Source organism: Nyctereutes procyonoides, unplaced genomic scaffold (genome assembly GCF_905146905.1).
Source record: "Nyctereutes procyonoides isolate TBG_1078 unplaced genomic scaffold, NYPRO_anot_genome, whole genome shotgun sequence".
NCBI classification, from domain to species: domain Eukaryota; kingdom Metazoa; phylum Chordata; class Mammalia; order Carnivora; family Canidae; genus Nyctereutes; species Nyctereutes procyonoides.
The window spans coordinates 20,291,379-20,317,560 of NW_026575133.1; the positions used below are offsets into that span (position 1 = coordinate 20,291,379).

Here is a 26,182-nt window from a genome sequence, read left to right on the forward strand (position 1 = left end):
ATCAAGTCTAATTTCTAAAAATATATGATTCACAAACAGGAAGAACAGAAAGAAGGGACAGAGAAGCAAAAAAACCAAACCGAACCAAACAGATGAGACAAAAAATAAATGGCAAAATGACAGACCTAAATACAACTTAATCATTACACTAAATGTAAATGAACCAAACACTCCAATGAAAAGGCAGATTGTCAGACTACACGTAAAAGAATCAACTGTTTGTAATGTATATTTAAACAAGAAAACACAAAAAGTCTGAAAGTGAAAGACTGTAGAAAAAACATAGAAACGATATAAATAAACATAAGAAAACTGCACCTAATAACGAAACTACAAAAAAAGAGATAAATTCATAGTCATGCTTGAAGATTTAAACACATTTTCATTCAGCAATTGACAGAACTAGACTAAAAACATCAGTAAGTACACAGAAGATCTGAATCACTTTACAGGCAGTCCTTACTTTGAGTTACTGAAAATGAGAACTCTGTCCCTGCTTTATACTGTTCTGATATGCAAGGTTTTGGTTAACATAGTTCCATGCTGAATGAGGACTATTTGTACATGTTTTTATATAGTTTTGGGTTTTGGAAGTATGTTAATGCTCTACATATTAAAATAAGAATCAATAAGGATAGAAAGGCAGAGGTGGGAGGGAGGGAAACCAAAACTGAAAGCAAACAGAAAAAAAAAAAAACCCAGCTATATTTCAAATGAATAACATAACCACTGAAGGGGGAAAATTAATCTAATTTATGAATACAGTACTTGACCATATGACCCTTATCTTGGGTAGTGTGGGGGTGGGGGAAACTACAAATAAATCCTGAATTCCTTTTTGTAAGTACATTTTCTCTACTTCTAGGAACAAAGCAATTCTGAAACTATTTGAGATGTATTACAGGATTAAGCAAATAAGTAAATTGCTGATGTTACTGGGAACCAGGATTTAAGGTACAAAAATATGAAAGGGCAAAGAACCAAGGCAAAGAACAACGCTAAGAGAATGAACTGAAATTGGGAGAACTAGGTAAATTAATGATTTCTAAATTATGTATATTTTATATGTATTATATACCTATAAGTGTCTATACATGTATGTATTTGCTAACCATCCACTAATGGGGCCTATGATTATATATGAGCAGCAATGAATATAATACCCAAAACCCAGATCTTGATTTTAATATCATTTTCAACTAAAAGGAACCATGGCTCTGGAAAAATAACTGATTATAGGACTGTGACAGAGAAGATACAAAACGAACCCAGAATAGCTGTTACACCACAAAATGATAAAAGACCTTAAAAAAAAAAAAGGATTATGTCAGATGCAGCATACATGAGCCAGTTTGAAGGGGCTCCTAGAGGCCAAATATGGGACAATTTAGGTACCAAAATATTAAAAATAGTAAAGAAAAATAAAACAGGAATCCATGAATCCGTGCAGATAATAGGAATAAGGGAAGACTTGTGGTAACTGAGTAAAATGTTAACTGCTGTAGTTTTCTGTTGTGCTAACATTTGAAAAATTTTTAAATGACGTTATTTTTGGAATCCAGTAAAACAAAACACTTTAGAAGCTACTGACAAAATAGTCTTCAGAACAGTGTGACTCAGTGAAGAATTGACCTTAATTAGAATCTCCTATCTATAATTAGTACAGGTTATCCTAAATATACTGCTTTAGAGTACAGAACTCTCACACAACAAAATTTCAGAGTCTCTGCCTTTACAAACTATAATCTTAGTTTGTTTAAAACATAACTGGTTGATAAAACCAGACAAACAAAAGAATATATATCTATTACATCAATGTCTTTAAAAATATAAAGATGTATATGACAAATTCCTCCTAGAATTTGGTGCGAGAATTTTTCCCCTGAAGAACATGCACAGTATACCAGAAAATAAAAGCTACGTAATCCATCAAGTTTCTTTTGTTGCCAGAAAACTGATCTTTTCTTCTCTATATGGTTGTTTTTTTATATACTTTATCTTCTATTTAACTGCACGTGGGCAAATATTTTCTCTGCAAAATACCTCAAATCCTAAAATGAAATATAATTTATGAGAAAATTTATAAATCAAAAAATAATCTTAACAATATGACTGCAATACTAATGTGAAATAATTTAGTTTTCTAATAGCAGTGCTACGAATACAGCAATTGAGTTCATCTGTGGTTTAAAAAGTCAGCTTTAGGGCAGCCCGGGTGGCTCAGCGGTTTAGCGTCGTCTTCAGCCCAGGAGGTGGTCCTGGAGACCTGGGATCAAGTCCCACATTGGGCTCCCTGCATTGGAGCCTGCTTCTCCTTCTGCCTGTGTCTCTGCCTCTCTCTCTCTCTCTCTCTCACGAATAAATAAATAAAATCTTTTAAAAAAATTTTTAAAAAAGCTTTAGTCAATGCAAAAAAAAAAAAAAAACCAGACTGATGTTTTTTTAAAAAAATTTGACACAAAGTAATAGAACCAATTTTACAAGCAAACTTGTGTTTCTACACGCAAGTTAATTGGGGAATTCAAAACTATATTGCAAATAATTAGAAAATAACTTCCTTTTACACTGTGAGACCCTTTTAAAGTAATAAAATTCAAATTCCTGTTCTTACAACCAAATACGTAAAGAACATATTTTTGTTTAAAGATTTGTTTTCTTCTTAATACTATGATTATTACATTAAGGCATAATAAGAGAGATTACTGGGGCACCTGGTTTGAGCATCCAACTCTTGATTTTGGCTCAGAGCATGATCTCAGGGTCATGGGATGGAGCCATGCGCTGGGCTCTTCACTCAGCATGGAGTCCCTCTTCCTCTGTTTCCCTCCCCCCCACCCCGCTTGCACAATCTTTCTCAAATAAAATTTTTAAAATCTTAATAAAAAAGGGGGGGGGCTATATCTACTAAAGGCTTGCTATGCAGCAAGCACTTGAGGGTTATGTATCTATCTCTTACCACAATTACCAGCAAGGCAGCAAGCATCCTTGCCCATTCTATGGATATGGAACTTGTTTAAAGACATATAATAGTAAGAGCACATTGCTAGGATATGAACACGGCACTCTGTAACTCAAATGCCAGTATTACTGCCACTTCATGTTGCCTTTGAAGTATAAAGTTTCCAGTTGTACAACTCTAATACTTTCAGTAAAGTTTGTTTTCTATGAATACTTGGGATTTGTTTCCTCATTGGCAAAATGCACTCTGAAAGATTTACAACAGATAAATCTGAAAAAATCTTCACACAGATTTGTGTGAAACTATATCAAAATAAACTTAAAAAAAAGTCCTCACAACACAGCCATTATTTCAAATTAAATAGTTTAAGAAATAAAAAGAAATCTTCATACAGAACTATAGTTTTCTGGGGGATAATTTGATGTTCTGTTTATGGACCTGGGAAAGAATTAACTAAAGTTCATTATTTTTACCAGATTCAAGGTCAAATCCTAAAAAGCCTAAGAAATAATTCTTAGTATTCCTAAGAATGTTAACCTAAAACTATTAACAATAGTAAATGATACAAATGACATTATACCAACTAGAATCTGTAGGTCTCTTTTGAGCAAGATAAATGTGAATATGCATGTCTAAATGTTAAAATAACTCATAACAGCATGCTAATTCAAAACAATTTTAGCCACATACAAATGGTCAGTCCACAGATATGTTTTAATTTTAAATCTTATGTTCTTGGGGCAGGGGCAGCTGGGTGGCTCGGTTGAGCCTCAGGCCATGATCTCATAGGTCATGGGACAGAATCCTGTGTCGGGCTCCACACTCAGCTGGGAGTCCACTTGAAGATTCTCCCCCCAAGATGCACCCCGCCACAGGCTCTGCTTCTAAATTAAATAAATAAATCTTTAAAAAATGTTTATGTTCTCTTAAAAATTTGTTCAATAATTTTATTCTATTTACTCAAACCTTTATATCATTAAATGAAGTCGTCGTGGCAAAAAAAATCTCTCAAGAAAACCTTTAAGTTTCCAAAATTGAAGCAAGCATTCCTCCTTCCTCCAAAATAGGGCACTTATTTTTCTTCCATTTTTTTCTACAGTGTCGCTTTCTTTCTGCTTTAGAGTTTACAGTATATCACAGGACATGAGTTTATTCAGGACCAGGAAAAATTATTAAAATATAAATGCCTAGATTACAGTAATATATATATCCTCTTTAGTCTGAATCCTACAAACTTGGAATCTATCTTACCTGAGAGTTCTACTTTTTATACTAAGAAAAAAGTTTAGAAGAAAAGTAATGTAAGATTTTAATGAAAAAATATGAAAAGAAAGTTTAGAATTCAATTTGAAGACAAAAAGGCAAGGATGAGTAGAAATGTAATTTATTCTTTACTTCATAAACAATTTTAACTTATGTGAAAATAACACAGCACCACAACACTAGGTAACTTTAATATGGTTGGGTTTAGGGCAGCCCGGGTGGCTCAGCGGTTTAGCGCCGCCTTCAGCCCAGGGTGTGATCCTGGAGACCCGGGATCAAGTCCTGCGTCGGGCTCGTGGCATGGAGCCTGCTTCTTCCTCTACTTGTGTCTCTGCCTCTTTCTCTCTGTGTCTCTCATGAATAAATAAATAAAATCTTTTTTAAAAAATATGGTTGGGTTTATAAAGATAGTGACCAGAAAATGCTCTAGACAGGTACGTGCTTTCTCCCAAGAAGAAGCTGTCACCTGGAGGAAGGTGATGGCAATATAACCCAAGTTTACAGGCTATTGTCTCTACTTTCCTCTTCAACTTCTAAAAATGTGAGCTAACAAAGAACTACTGTCCATGCTTTCCATATCAAATCCCTAGAAATGCTGATCCTTATTTTTTAATTTTTTTGACCAGTGATACAGTAACAAAAATCAAACAATATAAAAAAGTTTATAGTGAAAAGTTTGCCTCTCACCTTTACCCCCAGTCCATCATCAACCCAATTCCCTCTCCTATACCCCTTAAGAAAGTTTTCTTTCAAGTTCTTTCAGAGATTCATTATACAGTTCTTTATTAAAATAAAGTAGGACAGACATACTCACAAATTGTAATGCTTATCACTTATCTCAATCCAATGTGACCTAAATAATGCCTGACTATATTTGCTCAGTGCCTTCATGAAGTCTTTGATTCATGGCTGACAGCAAGGCTTTAACAAGCAGTACCTCAGATAAAGCAAAAGAATGGTGAGCACCGGTGACACCAACAGCTAGTAGTTGAACAGCCACAACCAATATAATCAATCTATAATGCCACCAGCAACATTAAGGCAAAAGAACTAGTTTTTATAAATTCCTATAACAGTATCTCCTTATTACACATCACCTACATCATAGTAAACAAATGTATGTTGAATAAATGAATAATAAATCTCCTTCAAGGCTGTCTTTGCAGGTTTGGGAAAGGGTAGATGAGCAGCCAGATACAGGAGAGGCAAGAAATTTTGTTCAAAACTGCCCTTCTAATGTCTTAAAGTTGCTATACTATTTTGGAAAAGTTAATCCAATGGTATGATTCTGAATCTACAAGAAATGTGAATCTACAAGAAAATTCAGTAATACAAAAAAAAAAAAAAAAAGAAACATCTGGTCAAAATTTCCTTAGTCATAGGTCACTTAAAAAATGTCCTTCCAAAAACAACAACAACAACAAAAAATGTCCTTCCTAATCTTAATACGACAAGCCCAAATTAAAATTAGGTATCTAATAGTCACGCTTACCATATCATATTTAGTTTAGTCATTTCAAAAAGCTGGGTTTTTACTATATATGTCTTTTACTGTACACTGTGGTACCTTTTACAAATCTACACTATATTTAGTCTTTCCTTGATAAAAGAATTCCTTTTCAACCAGTCTTTCTGACATAATGATGTACAGTATTGAATCACTCCAAGACAAAACAAAAAAAGTGTTCAGCACATTATTAGTATACTCAAAATTAACATATTAGCAAGGACACAAATACATTAGGTACAAAATTTAACTCTGTACCCAGACACTTATTTTTTTTTTATGAGCTAGAAATAAAAATAGAAGTGATAAGTACCAAGTAAGGGCACAAATAAGTGTCATAGAAATGTAGCATAAGGACAGTATTCTTGTGCTTGAAATGAACAGAACAATTAAAGAGGCAGTTGCTGAAGTGGATCAAGGAAGTTTGGTTTCAGGGAGCTGAAAACAGGGTAAGGCCTTCAGTGGAGAATCAACACAAGAAGCATAGTACTTTAAAATATCTAAGGCAGGGAATAGTGAACTATGTCCATGGGCCAAATCCAGTCCCCTGCTTGTTTTTGTGTAGCCTATAAACTACTAAAGGATTTTACATTTTTAAATGATAGAAAAAAATTGAGAGTATTTCATGACACATGAAAATTATGAAATTCATATGTAGAGTTTTATGGGCACACAGCCATACTATGCCCATTCATTTACCTGCTGTCTATGACTGCTTTCATCCTATAAGGCTGAGCTGAGTAATGGCAACAGAGACCATGTGAATCATGAAGCCTAAAATATTTACTATCTGGCCCTTGAGAGAGAAAGTTTGCCAACCTCCCGCTTTAAGAAAGAAAGCCTATGTGGCTGAGACATTATGAGTGAGGAGCTAAGAAGTGAAAGAAGCTAGAGAACCAAGAGACGCATGTAGGCCACAGCAAGGATTTGGGTCTATATTCTAGTAACAGGGAAGCCATTAAAGAATTTTAAGTAGGAAAGTGACAAGAAGATTTGCATTTTAAAAAGCTCATTCTGGTGATTACATCTGTAATCAGTATTAGGAGAAAAGTAAGGAGGTTAGTGTAGTAGTTTAAGCAAGATATGAACACAGTTTAGACCATGGGGCATGCAAAGTAAAATAAGGAGGCTGGACAAGATTATTTTGGAGATCCCTTTTCAGCTCTAAAATGTTAAGAATCGCAGGGCTTTCTAAATCTGGATTTGCAACTTTCAAGGGTATTTAAGATTATCACATACAAGTCTCGAGAATGTTGTACCAAAACAGCTCTCCAAAAGTCAGTAAATTAGAAATATGCCAAAAGAGCATCAAGCAACTAAAAAGTTTGGGAATTACTGAAGAATAAATGATCCTCTCCATTAGAATACTTTCTAAAATATGGTATATATATTTTGCAAGCTGGAAAGGATTAGTTTTATGAAATTTATATTTAAAGATTTACAGATCATAAAATATAAATTAACCCAAAGGGGGAACAAACACAAATATGGTTAAGTATATTTTCACTGCACTTTCTTTCCCATAATGTAGCAAAGATGAAACAAAGAACATACCTGCTACACTCTAACAATGTAACTTTAAGGCGGCCTTCAGTAAGTGCCCATTGTTGTATATGGATATGCTCTTCTTCATCTTCTTCAAATCCTTGCGAAGTTTGGAATGGAAAAAACGGCTTAAACCTGAGAAAAGTACAGATAAGACTAAATTTTGGGACAATAAACACCACAGTTTGAAGAGTAATAACAAAACTTACCTATAGGAAAACAACACAAAACACCTAATACTGCATGTGCCCTAAAAACCCAAAGCTTATCATATACTCTCCTACAACTAGCAGCAGATGGTGCCTTCTCTGTGGCACCCAGAACTCCTGTTTTCTTTTTTTCTTTCTTTTTTTTTTTTTTTTTGGCATGCCCTCATTGATAAGGTAGGACACTTAGAAAAAAGGAAACAAAAATCTAAAGACCACCATTAGGCCCTGAAACTTGGGTGGGCCAGGATAGATATTCTTTCTGGACCAGATGGGAAGAGTGTTCCTATTGTGCAAGATCAAAATTCAGAATGCACTGTTCCTGGAAACAATATAATTGATAGTAATTAGTACATGGTAATGATTAATAACAATTAATGGTGGTAAAGGTATTCATTAGAATTGTTTACTATTTGCCAGGCAGTATGCTAAGAGCTTTCCAAGCTTTCTCTCATGTAATGCTCACAATGCTTGAAAGGATGCTATAACTAGCTTCCCTTTCCAGATGAGAATAGTGAGTCGAAGAGGTTAAAGGATTTGCTCAATGTTACATGGTGGGTGGCAAAACCAGAATTCAAGGTAGTCTGACTGCATCAAAATCCAAACACTTCAGTTACCCATGAATAATTCAGGCCTCTATGTGCATATTCTTTAATACTCTGGTTTTCATGGAGAAACTTATGCTGTGTTATGAACTGTAGGCTTTAAAAACTTTAATTTGAAACACAATTCATATGTCTTCATTAAAGCAACGGACAAAGAAAATGAAGAGAAAATTGGGCTCAGCGACCTAAAGTTCTCAATTCACTTTATACACTGCCACTAGACATGGCATTTGTCTGCTTGAAGCTTCAATGGATTCTTAATAACTACACACAAAAAGACAGTCAAAAGTTCTTGATTTCACATCCAAGGTCCACCACAATTAATCTTTCCAATGACATTTTTTCTTATTAGAAACCTTCCTATCTAGAAAGTGTAGACACCTCACATACCCAGAAGATACCATACACATTCCTGTTTTCAGGCTTTTTGAACTAACTGGATGTTTCCCCTACATCTCAAAGCCTAGCCAAATCCTAAATACTTTCTAAAATCAGCTTTAGGTCCTAGATCACAGCAGAGCACACACACTGCTTTCACTCTTCTTTATTTTGAATCACTTAAATTGCCATGCATTTATGCCTATATGTGACCTGGTCTCACACTGTTTGTACCCCTCATGCACACAATCAGGGCTCAAGTATGTGTTGAGCTGATTTATGGAAATCCCACACTAAAAATGAAATAAACATTTAGAAAATATTAATAGCCCACTATGGCTAATATTGAAAGATACTGATACAGGGAGAGAAATACTGTATTGAACAGGATCAAAGGAAAAACTTTTTAGGGAAAGATACGTAGGTATACAAATAATGCTCAGTGCTTTTCTCCTGCTTCTGAACTAGGAGGGAGGCAGAGTCCTCTCAGTTCCTTAATTTGCATTTGAAGTCATTTAATTCAAATTGGCACCACATTTTTGAAAAGAAAAAAAAATTAGGAACTAAGTCTTATTATGTTAATACATTAATGTAATTGAGTGCTTTTAACATGCAAGCCTTATGGTTCCTGTAGGACACACCACTGTCTTTATCTTACAAAGATCACTATACTGGTACACAATCAACTCTGAATATAACAATCCAGCTAAGTCACAGCTGCTCTATGAATAAACTTTTCTTGCCATGTATAAACTTAAAATTCAATAAAAACATTTCCCACAGGTGTGTGACTTCAATGTTCTATGAAACAAAATCTTATTTGGTTTATTAATGCTGCTAGCAGAGTTTGCTAAGGTGTTTATGCACAAAAATACACTAAAATCACAAAACTGAATTCCATTTAAATATAGCACACTGAGGGGGTCCCTGGGTGGCGCAGCGATTTAGCGCCTGCCTTTGGCCCAGGGCGCGATCCTGGAGACCCGGGATCGAATCCCACGTCGGGCTCCTGGTGCATGGAGCCTGCTTCTCCCTCTGCCTGTGTCTCTGCCTCTCTCTCTCTCTCTCTCTCTGTGTGACTATCATAAATAAATAAAAATTAAAAAAAAATATAGCACACTGAACAGTGGGGTAAAGCTATTTGTTCACCAAGCTAATAAACAGAATCCACACATTCATATCCTCTAAGGACATCTGGTTTTCTAAGGTTTTATGTGCAAGGCTTTAAGTATCCCAAACTCATAAAAAAATCTAAACTATGAAGCAGGCTACTTCTGCCCCTCCGTTTTACCTTCTATCCTACATTATCCTTCTTCAGAATTTGTGAGCCTTTTTCTTCTGTTAACCAATCACCCTAAAAATGTTACTGTTTTGTCTTTCAAGTGAACAAACTACCTGCACTTCTTCCTGCAGAAGCCTTAAAAAGCAACCCAGAAAGATTAACTTCTGAAATGACAGCAGGAAAAGCTCCACTGACCCTCTCCACAATAAAACTGGTAGAAATTATTAAAACAAAAATAACAGAAACAAAATAATTAAAGCCTCTGAAATGGCCTAAGGGTAAACAGCAATGAAGAAACTTATATTCAAGAAAATCTACAAAAATTTGGTAAGAAAGATGAGAGTCTGTGGTGCCTAAACCAAGACTACTTCCCTCCAACAAGGTCAGCAAGATTCCACTCTAGACTGCCGCAGCCAAGAACACAAGTGGTCTCACATCCAGCTCACAAACGGCTTTCTTCCTGAGAGGAGCAGGATGGCAGTGTTTCTCATTCAGCCCTTTACTACCTAGGACTCCAGCTAAATTCCAGGCAGGTGTAGTCAAAGAGATGGGAGCTCCCTTCCTTGACCCCGTCCCCATCTGTGGAATGGAGGTTTCACCTTGGGTACAGTGCCCTGATCGTCTTTGCTCTGGCTCATGATGCAATGGCTCTATGCCAAGAGAGGCTAGCCTAAAGGACCTCAGGCTTCTGCCTCCCCTACCCATCTCACACCTAGCTTGGGGAGTTGGGGGTGTCACTCACAGAGAAGCCTGCTATTGTTCCCACCCCCAGCTCCAAAGCCCTGACTCAAAATTTTTGCTAAGTTGGTTGGAAAAGGAAAGGCAGGCCATAAAAAAAATTCCCAGTCTCTTCCCAAAAGAACTAATTTCTTAATTTACCATAAATTTACCATTTACCATAAAATATGGAGAAGCTCAAGCGTAAGTGTGCTCTCAAGAACAATGGAGGTTGTGACGTAAGGCAATTGGGAGGAGATTCATGGATTTAATGAAGATATAGCTTATAAAAAAGACTGCCTAATAGTTTACAGGAAATAAGACAGCTGGGGGAATCTCTCCCAGGTCAGGACAAATATCAAACACTGACCTCAGAAATTATTCCTTCAAAGAAGCCACAATTTGACTGGATTAGTTGGTAGAACAATGTATGCCTCAGGGTACTGGTGAAAACAATAGGCACAGTGGGGGTAGAGGGTAGACTTCACTAAAATAACCCACCAATCACTAAAAGCCAAACAAAAAATAAGCCCTGGGAGAGGGGGACCAGGGCTCAAAGCTGCTACAATATATTACCTAAAATGTTTAACTTCCAACAAAAATTGTGAAGCATGCAAAGAATCAGGAAAGCAGATTTACTTCTGACCCATAAAGTAGAAAGCAGGCAACACAAACCACCACTGAGAATCAGCAGGTGTTGGATTTAACAGGAAAGTTTTCAAAATAGCCATTACAAATATGTTCACAAAAAAAATTTTTTAAAGCATGATTACAGAGGTAAAAGTAGGTATTATGACAATGTCACATCAAAGACAGAATATTAATAAAAATATAGGAATTGTGCATATTAAAAAAAATCAAATGGGAATTCCAGAGTTGAAAACTGATAATTGAAATAAAAAATTCACCAAAAGGGCTCTCAACCATAAATATGAACTGGCAGAAGAAAAGAAGTAGTGAATTTGAAGACAGAGCAACAGAGGTTATGCAAGCCAAAGAACAGAGAGAAAAAAGAATAAAGAAAAATTAACTGAACCTTAGAGAAATGTGGGAAACCATTAAGAACACCAACACACACATAATGGGAGTGCCAAAGGGAAGGACGAAGAGGAGAGGAGAGAGGGGAGCAGAAAAAATAGTGAAAGAAATAACCAAGGCAGCCAGTAAGCCCTAAAGCCACAAATTAGATGATTCCATTCATATGAAAATCCAGAATAGAGAAATCTATAGAGACAGAAAGTACATTTGTACTTAGGGTTGGAGTGGTAGGAGGATCAGGAGAAAGACAGCTGAAGGGTAGGGGTTTTTTTCTTTTTGAGGTGGTAAAACTGTACTGTGGTGATGATGGTACATATCTGTGAATATACTAAAATTTGTTGAATTGTAAGCTTTACGTAAGTGAATTTTATGGAACATGAATTATATCTGAATAAAACTTTTAAGAAAAATCCCAACCCAGTTTACCCGGAAATAATTCTCTTGTTGTTTTGATACATAAATGTTTGGTTAGAATTATCTGATTTGGGCAGCCCGGGTGGCTCAGCGGTTTAGCATCGCCTTCAGTCCAGGGCGTGATCCTGGAGACCCGGTATTGAGTCCCACGTCGGGCTCCGTGCATGGAGCCTGCTTCTCCCTCTGCCTGTGTCTCTGCCTCTCTGTCTCTCTCTGTGTCTCTCATGAATAAATAAATAAAATCTTAAAAAAAAATTATCCGACTGAGAAACAAAACCATAAATGACAGCTCCATAAAAATAACCTATAGTAAAAAAATAAAAAATAAAAAAATAATCTATAGTCTCCTTTAAGGCTTATGAAAAACAAAGACTTATTAAACAGTTACCAAACCAGGTACTGACTAAAAACCACTTATTTGCTCACTTAATCCTTACAACTACCCTGAAACTGGGCTTTCGCAGGTCTAACCAGATCTTAGAAGTCTTACAGATACTATGCACTTAGAAGTTGTACAGATATTGAATTCAATACCAGAACTTATATTAGTCTGCTAGGCCTGATGAAACAGAAAATCACAAACTGTGTGGCTTAAAAAACAGAAATTTATCTTTCATGGTTCTGGAGGCTACAAGTCCAACATTAAAGTATCAAGAGGTTTGGTTTCTGGTAAGACCTCTCGGCTTGGCTTGCAGACAGGCACCTTCTTGCTGTATCCTCTCAGGACTTTTTCTATCTGCACACATACTCATGCTTCTTTCTCTTCTTGTAAGAACATTGATTCCTACTGGATTAAGCCTCCATCCTTCTGACCTCACTTAACCTTAATTACCTCATAAAAGGCCCTATCTCAAACACCATTACGCTGAGAGTTAGGGCTTCAACATATGAATTCCGGGGTACACAACTCAGCCCACAACAAAACTCAAATGTAACTCCAGAGCCTGGTCAATAGTCCCTGAGATTGATTTGATTGCCACACAGTTTTCTGCAGGAATAATGCACTAAACCTGGCCGGAAGGTACCCAGCAAGGATGCTCATGGTTTCACATATATTATTGTTTTTGATCCATAAAGTAACATGGTGAAGTACAGTTGCAAATCATTTCTTCATTTCATGCAGATAAGGAAACAGGTTCAGAAGAAAACAGACTGCTGGAGACTAAATCTTTTATTACGAAGTTACATGAAAATAGGGCAGCCCGGGTGGCTCGGCAGTTTAGCACTGCCTTCAGCCCAGGTCCTGATCCTGGAGACCTGGGATCGAGTCCCACATCTGGCTCCCTGCATGGAGCCTGCTTCTCCCTCTGCCTGTGTCTCTGCCTCTCTCTCTCTGTGTCTCTCATAAATAAATAAAATCTTTAAAAAAAAAAGAAGTTACATGAAAATAACTGCCAGCAAAATGAGGGCATAAAGCAAGAAAGAAGAAAATGGTCCAGAAAACAGTGACTCCAAGTCCAAAAAGCAATGATACCCTACACCCAGATGACAGGTATGTCAAGCCGAGAGAGAAGCCTAGTATGGAACAGGTGAAGAAGGCTCCTTTTTTTTTTAACTTCATCTACAGAGGATTCTAGCAGTGTCCTGTCCTAGTGAGCACACAGTTATGATGTATGAAGGGCAAGACCCACACTGCAGGCCCAGAAGGGGGATTGGTCAGGTTCCCAAGTGAAAGATGGCTCTCAGCTCCATCTCCTCGATCTTCGGAGTGCTGTCACATTTGATTGTACCAGAAGACACTGGGCATTTGTGCCCAGAGTTCTTGTTCCCTGATGATACATTGTGAGGCCCTTTGTTTGGAGTTGAGGCCCATGCTGGTGTTCTAGAACAAGAAGAAATAAGGTAATGGGACAAGAACTTGTTCTAGAACAAGTAGGAAATAAGGGCAATGAATAAGATAAGCAGAAGGAATGAGAAGGGAGAGGTTAATTTTTCATTTAAATCTTGAAAATCTGGTTAAGGCAATTAGGTAAGAAATAAAGAATTCAAACTTGATCATAGGGACACACTGCCTTGAATGGTACAAAGATTCTGAAATTGGAATATAGAGAAGGAAACATAAACTTGCATATTAGGTAGCTCTGCAATAAAGAAAAATTATACAGACATAGTAACAATGTAAACACATAGACCAGTCAAGGAAGACAACTCTGAACAAAACATAAGTGCTATCAGTTATATATAAATAAGGACATAGTTCAATGAATGAAGACAGTGATATAACTAGACCTGAAGAAGGCAGAGGGAAGGTGAGAGAGGGTTATCACCTAGCTAAATCCTACCTACCTCAGAAAGAAGTCAATCAATAGACAATGTCCGAAATTATTAAAATAAGTATCACGATATGACATTGTTGAGCACCACAGAAGTAACACTGCAGTTAATTAGCAAAGCTAATTTTACTAAGTACTTACTGTATAAAAAGCATGACATTTATCAATTCTCACAACAGTTTTAGAAGATGAGTACTACAATTTCCATTTTGTATATGAGGAAACAGACACAGAAGTTACACAGTTTGCTCAAGGTTATACAGCTGGTAAGCAGTGTGGCCAAGATAAAAATCTAAGCAGTCAGGCTCCCAAATCTATGTTCTTAATCAGTGCCTCTTAAAAGCTGTTAAAAACAGAGACAGTTACAAATGGTTGCTTCTGAAGAGTATGTCTTACAGGTGATGAAGGCAGAGGATTTAGGGAAGTGATTGCTGACTTTCATTATAAGTCCTTCTGTTATATTTGATTTTTTATTTGATTTTTAAATTATGTACATTAACTAAAGTGAAAAGACAATACCAAATGCTAGAGATGTGAAACTACTAATGCAGACTATTAGAACTACTTTGAAAACCCAGCGGCAGTATTTACTAAACCTGAAGAGATGCATAACCTGTGACCCAGCAAACCTACTCCTAGATGTACACAACAGAAATGGATAAGACATGTGTATAAGAATATTCACAACAGTGCTATCCAATGGTCTATCAACAAAAGAAGGGATAAATTGAGGTACAATCACACAGTGGAATTCTCCACAGCAAATACAATGAACTATATCCATATACAATAACATGGATTAATTTTACAAACATACTGCTGAGCTACATAAAGAATCTAGAAAAACAATGAGTGGTACAATATGACTTGATTTATATGAAGTTCAAAAACAGATAAAATAATAAAGACCAACCCCAAAGCAATGGTGGTAGAAATCAGGCAGAGCAGGGAGGGCAGTGACTGGGGGGCATACACGGGAGTTCCTGGCTGCTGGTAATATTCTATTGCTTGTTCTGAATGCTCTTCTGTTCACTTTGTAAAAATGCATTAAACTGAATTTTATAATTAGTGCACATTTTAAGTGAGGAGTTGTATTTTAGTAAAAGCTTAAAAGAAAAACCATGTTTAATTTAAAAATGTACATTACTTTGGTAACATTTTAAAAATACAGAGTATTTAAATTTTAGACGTACAAGTGAAGCCAAGCCTTCTTCTTGTATGTGGATCTGAATCTTTTTTTAATGTCTAAAATATGTTTTTTCTCTAAGATGCTTCTTCAAGAATGCTCTTATAGAGCACCCTGAATGCCAGCTGGTGACATCTCCATCACATGGCAGCAGTAAAACTGTTTGCAAACACTGTGATCTTTAGAGAAAGAGGGTTTACTACAAACCCGATATAAAAATAGTCTGAGGTCTAAATCTACTCTTGACTTCAGCATGGGCTTGTACGTCTTTGCCAAAGTAATAAATCTGCTCAAGTTTTCAGCTCAATAAAAGGGAAAACATACTAACAATTGGAGCGAGTCAAAAAAAGACAGCTATCTCCATGCACTGTATCTCTAGAAATAGGCAGAAGTTGGACGAGACTTTGTCAAGGAGGGAGGGTGTCATGAAAAGAACACCAAAGTTAGAATCCTACAATCCCAACTCCTAGAGATTTGTTTCAAAATAATCTGGGGAGGGGAGCGTAGGGGGACATGGAATCAAAAGTGGCTACAAATTAATGACGGTCTGCTATGGATTATGGGGGTTTACTGAACTATTCCTTTAACTTCTAAGCAAGTTTGAAATTTTCCATAATGAAGAACTAGAAGAGGTTTGTTCTGTACACTAAAACAAATTCAGTTCTCCCTTCGTTTCTCCCTTCTCTCTATAGTTTCTTTAGCAACATCATTTGCTCTCACTGCTTTTACAAGTTCTATATATTGATGCCTAAAAGTAAATTAGACACCTTTTCTTCAAACTTGCTCCTCTTCTCCTATTTTCTTACTGGCACTGAAGATTAAATACGCACTTGAGAACCTGTAGTTACCTTTTACTCTTTCCCTTCTCACAACTAATCAGTTTCACCTCCAATCCCCTCTATTTTATTGCTAAAAATGTCTCTTCCACTGTTGTTTTATGTTGCCCACCAGCCTGCTTTAGATTTTCACTACTTAGAAGGTTATGATTTCTGAAATTAGGTTTCCTCTTCTTAATAAGAGTATTAAAAAAAAAAGTATTTTTAAATCCAAAATACAAGCCTGCTGTTTCTTTAAATAAAAAGCTACCTCACGGGATCCCTGGGTGGCGCAGCGGTTTGGCGCCTGCCTTTGGCCCAGGGCGCGATCCTGGAGACCCGGGATCGAATCCCACGTCGGGCTCCCGGTGCATGGAGCCTGCTTCTCCCTCTGCCTGTGTCTCTGCCTCTCTCTCTCTCTGTATGACTATCATAAAAAAATGAAATAAAATAAAAAATAAAATAAAACAGACCAGACATCACCTGTCCTAAATCTTAGAGAATATTATAAAGAACAAAATGAGGTTTTCAGTACCTTATAAAAATGATTACCATACAGTGAAATTAGCTATAATAGAATAGTCTCTTACTTCAGCCACAGAACTTTTTTACTTGCTTGTCCAAATAACTAAGGTAGCAAGGCTATACAATCAGCAACCACAATCATCCTTAGTAATGAGGAGGAGTATAATCCAGCTTACACGAAAGACTATTGTGTGAAGAGGACAATAAGCATACAACACAAACACTAGATGCTCTACTTAGTAGATATGATGTCTAAATGAAATGGCTGTATTTAAAAACAGAACATAGTTATTTTTTAAAATACAGATTTTTGTAGCCAGCTACTAAATACAAATATGTCTTCATCATTATTAAAGATTTTACAGTAAAAAACAATAGTTGCTTATAATTGCAGATTATACAAGGTAGGATATGGGAGTGGATCCTATAAGAAACACTGTTTCTAAACATACAGAGGTCACAGACACCTGTTTAACTGGCATATACCTTACCAATGAACCAAGTATACAGGTACTTAATACAAAGGAAAAAACCCAACCAAAACATTTTTACTGTGCTAATCATAGTATTCTTGTCTGTTTTTTCAGTAAAACGGGGCTTAGAGTCAGGACCCTGAGATCAAGACCTGAGCTTGATCAGATCAGAGCTAGATCAGAGTCAGATGGGTTAACCAACTAAGCTACTCACCCGCCCCCACAGTATTCTTGTTTTTAAGTACACACCAACAAGAACTAATTATGCTGTGCAGTGGGACATTTTCTAGCTCTTTTCTCAAAGCTATGCAAACCAAAACACAGACATCTCAGTACTCCAACCACCATATCATCACTTCCATTCTCCCAAAAGTACGTGAAGAATTTATGAGCATAAATACCCAATGTGTTGACTAGAGAAAAAAGAAATATATGTACTAAATAAAGCGTTCTGCTGGTTTCATGAAAATTGGTAATTATGCACCAGACCAGTGAAAATTAGTTTTACTGTTATTCTGTATCAGTCCAAGGAAAGGATCATCTACAGTTTCTCTATAGTGACCTTTTCTAAGAATGTGAAATTAAAAGCCACAGCTTCTGAAGTGTCAGAGAAGGTTGCAAACACATTTGCGTTTTGTTTTTATGGAAAAGAGAGGAGAGCTGACCTTACCTCAGCACTGTGAACTGCTGGAGACTTCAATCAGCACAATGTGTGTGTGTGTGTGTGTGTGTGTGTGTGTGTGTGTGTAAAGAGAGGAGGCAATCCTCTTTAATACTGATTTTATAATCAGAATTAGGTTACACAGCAGCAAACTGTATTTATAATAATGACCTCCACCATTAAAAAAAAGTTAATATATGTTCTTATTTACATCTGGTTATGAAATTCAAATACAGAGTTCTTTAGACTGAATTCAAAATTCCAGCACTTCAGTTACATAGCTGAGTTCACTTTGTGAAAATTTATCAAGCATACACTCAGGATTTGGGCAGTTTCTATCTACCAGGCCGACACACACACAGACACACACAAATGCATATATATGTCAATAAGAAGTTTGTACCAAGAAAATGTTCTGGCATTTAAAGGACTAATGTGCTTTTTCATACAAAATAGTCAAAAGATGGTATTTCAGCAGGGATGTGAAAAATGATGGTGTGAGCTTTCTGGCTATCTGTGGGAAAAACATTCCTAAAGACTAGGAAGTCCTAGTGATGGGCGCATGCTTGCAGTGTGAGAAGAGCCAGGAGGTCCGAATAGACTAAGTGAAAGGAAGAGTTATAGAAGATAAGGTCAGAGCTGGAGACATGGTCAGAAGTGAAGTGGTGAAGGAGGGAGTTAGATCCATATGTACCGCCTAGAGGGACAGCCATGCTATACTTACAAACCAATTTGCAGGGTCACATTTATATACTCTCCCATTTTATTGTTAAGGAAAAAGGGAGGGGAAGATAGATGGGAGAGGAAGAAAAGGGGAGAGAGGAACCTCCCCAGAATGCAAGAGGTTTGAATATGTGTCTGAGTATAGTTAGGTATACACTTCAAACTTAACACTGGATACATTGGGGGATGAAATTAAAAGGGAGAGGAGTACATTTTCAACTTGTTTTCCTAAATACTATCTGAGCATTTGCAAAAGTTATGGCTAACAACAACAACAACAAAAAAAAAACAAAAAACCTGAAGAAACATCAGAAAAAACCCCCACTAAGATCTACAAAGATATAGGTAGCAGGATGTTCATGGTATCATTATTTATATTAGTTAGAAAAATGAAAAAAATCAATAAGGAATTGCTTATAGTAATTCTGATCAATGTAATTCTAAGAGCCTATTAAAACAAATGAAGTAGGTATATTTAGGAAAGCTGAGGTATAGCTTAAAAAAGAAAAAAGCAAAATAGTAAAAGTGGGGTGATTCTGGTTTTATTAATTAACAATAAATTAGAATACATTTAGGAAAAAGTATGGAAGAATAGTCCCCAAATATAACCATTTTAGGATATTGCAGGAAGTTTTTCACTTTGATATTTCATATTTTGTTTGAATTTTTACAATGAGCTTATCATTCCTTTGAAAAGGGAAACAAGGGATCCCTGGGTGGCGCAGCGGTTTGGCGCCTGCCTTTGGCCCAGGGCGCGATCCTGGAGACCCGGGATCAAATCCCACGTCGGGCTCCCGGTGCGTGGAGCCTGCTTCTCCCTCTGCCTGTGTCTCTGCCTCTCTCTCTCTCTGTGTGTGTGTGTGTGTGTGTGTGACTGTCATAAATAAATAAAAAAATTTAAAAAAAAATGAAAAGGGAAACAAGTTTAATGTGTCACCTAGCAAAGGTCTGACATATCGAATATAATGTTCGACAGATGTAGGATAATCAATAAATGTGTATATTCAATTAGTTACTAAAGGGAAGTTACGTGTTTATTCAGTAGATACGACATGTGATATTTAATATCTATAATTGGATAGATATTACTTCCATTTCCATTTTACAGATATGGAAATTGAGACTAGGGAAGATAAGGCCTCTTGTTCAAGGGCTCTCGTTTGAGAAAGTGCTGAAGTCAGGTATGTATTACCCCAAAGCTCTATCAACTGGAAAAGATAATTTAAGTACTTCTCTAGAGCCTCAACCCAACAGAATAAAATAATTCCAATAAGTATGGCAGTCTCTACTTAGCACCTGCAGTTCTACTCAATCTGAAGATAAATAATTAACAACTATTCCTCCATTTTTCCTTGGTGTAAGTATAGTAAGTATGTGGTTTTACGTAAGTCTTAGCAATTTGGCAAGACACATTTTCAAACCAAACTTTTGTAAACCTTCTACTACTAACTAGGTGGTTGTTTATGACTTTCTAGTGAAGTATGATGTGCTCCAATGCCATGCCAAAAGTGTCGGCAGGTCCTATGACTCTAGAAAGGGAACAAAAGGATTTAATAGCACTTGTTTCCTGGTGACAGTGTTCTAAGAAAATGGAGAATCTGATAGGAAGGAATGTTAGGTCGATATTTAACTTCTAAACATGGCATTGAGTGGTAGAAACTCTAACTTTAAATTTCAGATAGTCTTTTTTTTTTTTTTAATTTCAGATATTCTTACTGAACAAGTGATTCAAAAAGCCTCACTCTGCTATCAGCAATCTTACTAAGAGGGAAAAGAAAAGAGAGACTGGTTACACTGCTTTGGATACAGATTTTTGAAATACCTAAGCCATATAAGCCCTATATACCTTCTAAGAAGGCCAACAAAATTAACAAAATTATTAAAGTGCTTAATAATTAACCACTTTAATTTTAGTTATACTTATGGCAACAAAGTTGTATCCCCCTTGCTTACTGCTCAACCTGGAGTCTAAGCATCCTAGACAGGTTTTGATGGGACCATAAATTTCATGAAAATTTGTTTATGCATTTTTCTGCAGAGAGCCAAAGTTCTCATTAGCTTTCCAAAATCAAAAAAGATGAAACCCTCAAAAAAAAAAGGTTTAAAGATACCTTTCAACATGCATGTACATCTGCTCTGTTTTTGTAGGCATTTAAGCATAGTTTTTGTCTTGTTTTTTAGGGGTTTTTGTTTAAACGTTTAGAGCAATTTTTTTAATAAAGAACCAGATAGTAAATATTTTAGAATCTGTGGGTGTATATGATCTGTCTCATATTCTTCTTCTTCAAGCAACTTTAAATGTAAAGTTTAAAAATGTAAAAACCATTTTTAACTCAAGGGCCAAACACCAGCTTGTTTTAGAGTAACAGCTGGTTTAGCCCTCTACAGAAATAACACAGCATGAGTTTTGGGAATCCAGACTCTTTTTTTGAGAAAGTCAGTAGCTCCAAGTCTGAAGTTTCCACATCTGTAAAAATGAGACATTAAACTCTCCCACACAGTAGTTTTAACTACTGAGGCAGCAAGTGTTTAGAACTTCCCACACAGTGCCTGGCATATAGTTAGCAAACTGATTTTATTATCCTTGCCTCTGCCTCATATGATAGATTAGTAATATTTATAAGTCAATATTAAGTGTTCGATCAAGGTGCCCGGCTAGCTCAGTCGGTAGAGCATGAGACTCTTAAGTGTTCGATCAGCAGGTATGCTACTCCTATACAATCTACTTTATAATGATCTGCTTCAGCTATTGCCAGGAACTAACCGGAGTTTTCCTGGACAGCTGGCATACAGGCATGTTAGTCATGTTACAGTCTTCTTCCTCATAATTACTTCTTTCCATTTAATGTAGGAGTCAAATTTCTAGAGTGAAGATTTAATTTATCAATATATTATTTTCCATCTAACGTGTTATAAAGTCCAAATCACAATAATTCAAAAAATCTTAAGAAAATCCAACTTGCAAAAAGTAAAACCAGCATTAATGGCTGTATACTTCGTGGAACCAAGGACCTAAGGTCACAAAATATTATACAACACAAAGTCATCAGCAGAGATACTGATCTATCCTCTTCCCATTCCTCACAAAATGGAAGGTCTCAAATATATCCAAGATGTCATTATAATGAGATTCAATTGTTCTGTTTTCTCCAGAAAGATGAACTACTCTTTCTCTCCCGAAGACTAATCATGTTTACCTTTTCCAATACTCACCACAGAACTAGGTATGGTAGTCTTTAGGAAACTGTTAGTGAAAATAAGTATTTAAAAAATGATTTTATTTATCTAAGACAATGATCTTTCAATTCTATTTCTATATTCACCTGAGCAGCAGGAAAAGCGAAAGCACAACAAATAAAAAATTAGCTATTACTAACTACATCATTACTCCAGAACAGCTACAATGATACAATAATGTCCTTATCCATACTCTCCCAAAGTATCGAAGATTCTATTTCCTACTATCCTTAGTAAGTAAAACTACAACTCCTACAAATACTAGGGAATTTCGCAAGCTACCATAAAGTATTATCCAGCCTGAGACACCTTTTAAAAGTTGTCCATATAAAGTATATGAAAGAGTAAGTGAATAAACACATGACACTTTTTAAATCATTTTGTCAGCTTTCAGTAAATTTACTTTGAAAGTTTTTAAGACACGATTACTCAAAAACCATCTTTATCAGGTGCCTGGGTGGTGCAGTCAGTTAAGCATCCAACTCTTGGTTTTGACTCAGGTCATGATCTCAGGTTCACAAGACCAAGCCCTGCGTTAGGCTTGCACTCACTGCTGTGTCTGCTTGAGATTCTGCGCTCCCCCGTCCCTCCCACTCGCGTACTCGCTCTAATAAATAAATCTTTAAAAAAACATCTTTACCCTGAATAGTCAGTAAAATGAAAAAGCTGTAATTAACAGGAAGAGTAAATGTTTTTCTTCTCATCTCAGAAGACAAAGAAAAAATAATTCAATTACAAACCACATTATAGAGTAAGAGGCTTTCCAGACCAAGTCTAATTTAGTTCTCTAAAATTTATGGTATACTTAGAGAAGATACAGGTAAATAAAAATATGCCAAAAAGCTCTACTTAAGTAAATGCTGCGCAGTTCTTGCCTTTTGGTGGAACAGTGGTCCTCCCTGATCTCTAGTCAGTAGGAATATGTGAAAAATTTCCACAAATGTATATAGCAGAATTCTTTTCAGGAGTAAAAGGGCAGAACAGTTATTACAAAAATAGTCCTATTCAGAAGCTACTTCATGTTATTTGTAGATCAGAGAAGTATATACTTATAGTTAATGACCCAATTCACACTCAAGCAAAAACCCACCACACTCCAGTGAAAAGCAGCTACTATGTACTTACTATCATTGTACTGCAGAGAATGGAAAGTGTTTCAAGGGATTTTTAAAAAAATTCTGGTAGAATGATTTTTTTAATTCAACATTATGACATCTTTTACAAAATAAAATTGGTCAATGAAAGTCCCTTGAAAGATAATAATGTTTAAAGAAGGATAGTAATTATCACCCTTTACTATCCAGCTATTAACTCTCCCCATTTCACTGATTAGCAACAGTATTACTCCTTGTTTAGGAAGGATCTCAAATTCATATGATGGCAGGCCAGACAAGGATCATTTGCAAGTAGGGGGACTATAATCTACGCATAAGAACTTCCTGCAGCTGCTACCAGATCCATCTCTCCATCCTGTTATTGCTGTGAGAAATGCAGGACTGGTGCAACAAGATCTTCCAATGTTTCCTAAGAGAAGTCAGAAATCCAAATCATGCAAAATCTTCCATTTTTAAATATTGGCAATTAAAAAATAAAATACCGTGAGGCTGAATTAAAAGTTCCTACAAAAAGAATTTGGCCTTTCAGCATGTAACCACTGCTAAAATACAGCAGTAATAGTCTAGGAAAAGAAGCCAGTAAGAATCTCAAGTATTTAACTTTCAAATTCTAAACTCCCCAGATTATTACTTAGATTTCACGTTGAAGATGGATTCTCCATGTAGTCAAAAATCTTAGTGGTAATCTTTCTCTCCTGAAGACTAATTTTGGGGTTAATTAAAAAAAAATACTTGGCACCCCCCCCAAATACTAGTACTTTAATTAACTATTTTATTCTTTTTTTTAAGATTTTATTATTTGACAGAGAGAGAAAGAGATGGAGAACAAGCAGGTGAAGCTGTAGGCAGAGGGAGAGGGAAAAGCAGACTCCCCATTGAGCAGGAAACCTAATGCAGGGCTGGATCCCAGGGTCCTGGGATCATAACCTGAGCCTAAGGCAGACATTTAATGGACTGAGCTACTCATTAAAGGTGCCCCTTTAATTTACTGTTTTAAGGCATACATTTTAGGAAAAATATTCAAAACAACATTTGACGGAGATGAACTTAGAATTAATATTAGTAAAACTAGAATATGTAAAAAACGTATACATATTATAACTCATTTTTTGAAAATATTATGTTTTATAAACTGTGTTAATTAGGTAAAATGAAGTGTTAATATTGGCAATCCTTAGAAAGCAACCACGTGAACTTTAAATCTCTAGATTGAGACATCAGGAACTGGCATTCCTGACAAGCCACCTTCACTTTAGCAACATGAAATGGAAAAACAAATAAAGGGTGGGGAGAAGTGACAACAATGTTAATTGGCAAGGTATTTCTGTTATATAATAATTAAAGAGCCAAAGGATCCTAAGACTCAATACAATTTTCTTTACTGCTTTAGCTCTAAGTAGATTAGATGGCTAAAAAGGATAAACTAGCAGACCTTCTATTTGGAAACAAAATCTGCTGGATTAAAAAAGAAATACAATGTGGGGCAGCACCCAAAGACTTCACCTTTAAAGGAGCCACTCTCAAAATTTTCAATTTAAGAAAAAAAAAAATCTTTAGTTAACACTTTTCTCAGAGTTCTCAGTTGATTTTTGTAACGATATCACCATATATATGTCATATTGATAGCATACTTCAACAAAAAAACCAAAACTTTAAGAATAAGGTGACAGAGTTGAAGAAAAAAAGGCAGTTCTGGCTTTATCAGGGCTGGATTTCACTAAATAACAGTTGTGTGGGGATCCCTGGGTGGCTCAGCGGTTTAGCGCCTGCCTTTGGACCAGAGCGCGATCCTGGAGTCCCGGGATCCAGTCCCACATCGGGCTCCCGGCATGGAGCCTGCTTCTCCCTCCTCCTGTGTCTCTGCCCCTCTCTCTCTCTCTCTCTCTCTCTCTCTCTCTATCATAAATAAATAAATACATCTTAAAAAAAAAAGTTGTGTGACTTTTTTTTAATTTTTTTTAATTTTTATTTATTTATGATAGTCACAGAGAGAGAGAGAGGCAGAGACATAGGCAGAGGGAGAAGCAGGCTCCATGCACCGGGAGCCCGATGTGGGATTCAATCCCGGGTCTCCAGGATCGCACCCTGGACCAAAGGCAGGCGCCAAACCACTGCGCCACCCAGGGATCCCTTGTTGTGTGACTTTAAGCAAGTTTTTTAACTACTACTCCCTCATCGATATAAAAGGGTAAAACACTAGGTGCTCTAATTCTCACTGAGAATCGTGATACATCTTAAATATATTTTACTTCATTCTTTTCACTGAAATCTGAATCTGCTCAACATCAGTAGTTTAAAATATTCTGGCATGAGAGCTACATAGACAAGAGAACTCAACTTCTGGAGCTGCCTGTTTCATCCTCACATTTCTATTATTTCTTTTACAAAACTACAATCAGCTGCCTACTTACTTCAACTCTCCATCAATCATGTTCTAGCTAAATCATATTAAGTATTGCTAATTCAGTTCTCATTAAACTTTAAGATCTACAATGTTTGAGGCTGTTCAGTATTGAAGCAACAACACTCAAACAATGATAAGCATATAGCCCATGTACAACAAACATTTGCAGACTGATAAGTTCTGTTAGTATTTACTGAATGACCACTGAAATGCCTTCTAATATAAAGAGTATAAATAAAAATGTGTACATTTCTGGAGGCAATCACTTAATGTGTAAAGTTTAAAATTTGAATTATCATACATAATCAAACACGTGCTTCGTTTAAAAAAAATCCCTTTGGATATAGTGAATGAGAGCAATTTTGCTGTACTTTAAACAGTGATGCTATTCAATGATACGGATGATAAAGGTCCTTCAAAGCAATAAAAGCTACTAATGCCGCCATTACTGCTATTCATAATTTCCTTCAGATTTAACTGAATTCCAAGTCTACATTAAAAAACAAAAAACTGTCAAAATGATATCCAACCTCATTGCCACTAGCTATTCTGCAAGCAACCCCCAAATAATAACTTAGTCAAATTTTATTATCTGAAAGTTACTCCGAAAACATCAGAATTGAAGTTGAGATAGAATACCAAAATCTGTAACTTTTTCTCATTACTTTCTTAGTAACACGCTGCTATAAATAAACATGTCATTGGTTAAACACTAGAATTTAGTCACTTTCATTCCAAAATTTAAAGAGTAGATTTCATAAAGTATGTTCTACTTCACAGAATAGGAAATCAAACACAGTGAACAACAAACGGTTCACCACCCTCTGCAAATCTATGGAAACATACCCATTATGAA

At 36.2% G+C, this 26,182-nt stretch overlaps 1 protein-coding gene across 1 annotated transcript in view; it reads right to left on the reverse strand.

Moving 5' to 3' along the window:
• PDZD8 (PDZ domain containing 8) overlaps positions 1-26,182 on the reverse strand; it is an 80,898-nt gene that overhangs the window by 52,331 nt on the left and 2,385 nt on the right. The window contains exon 2 of the mRNA XM_055346375.1: positions 7,284-7,409. Coding sequence (XP_055202350.1) covers positions 7,284-7,409 — 126 coding nt within the window. The remainder of the gene's footprint in view (positions 1-7,283; positions 7,410-26,182) is intronic.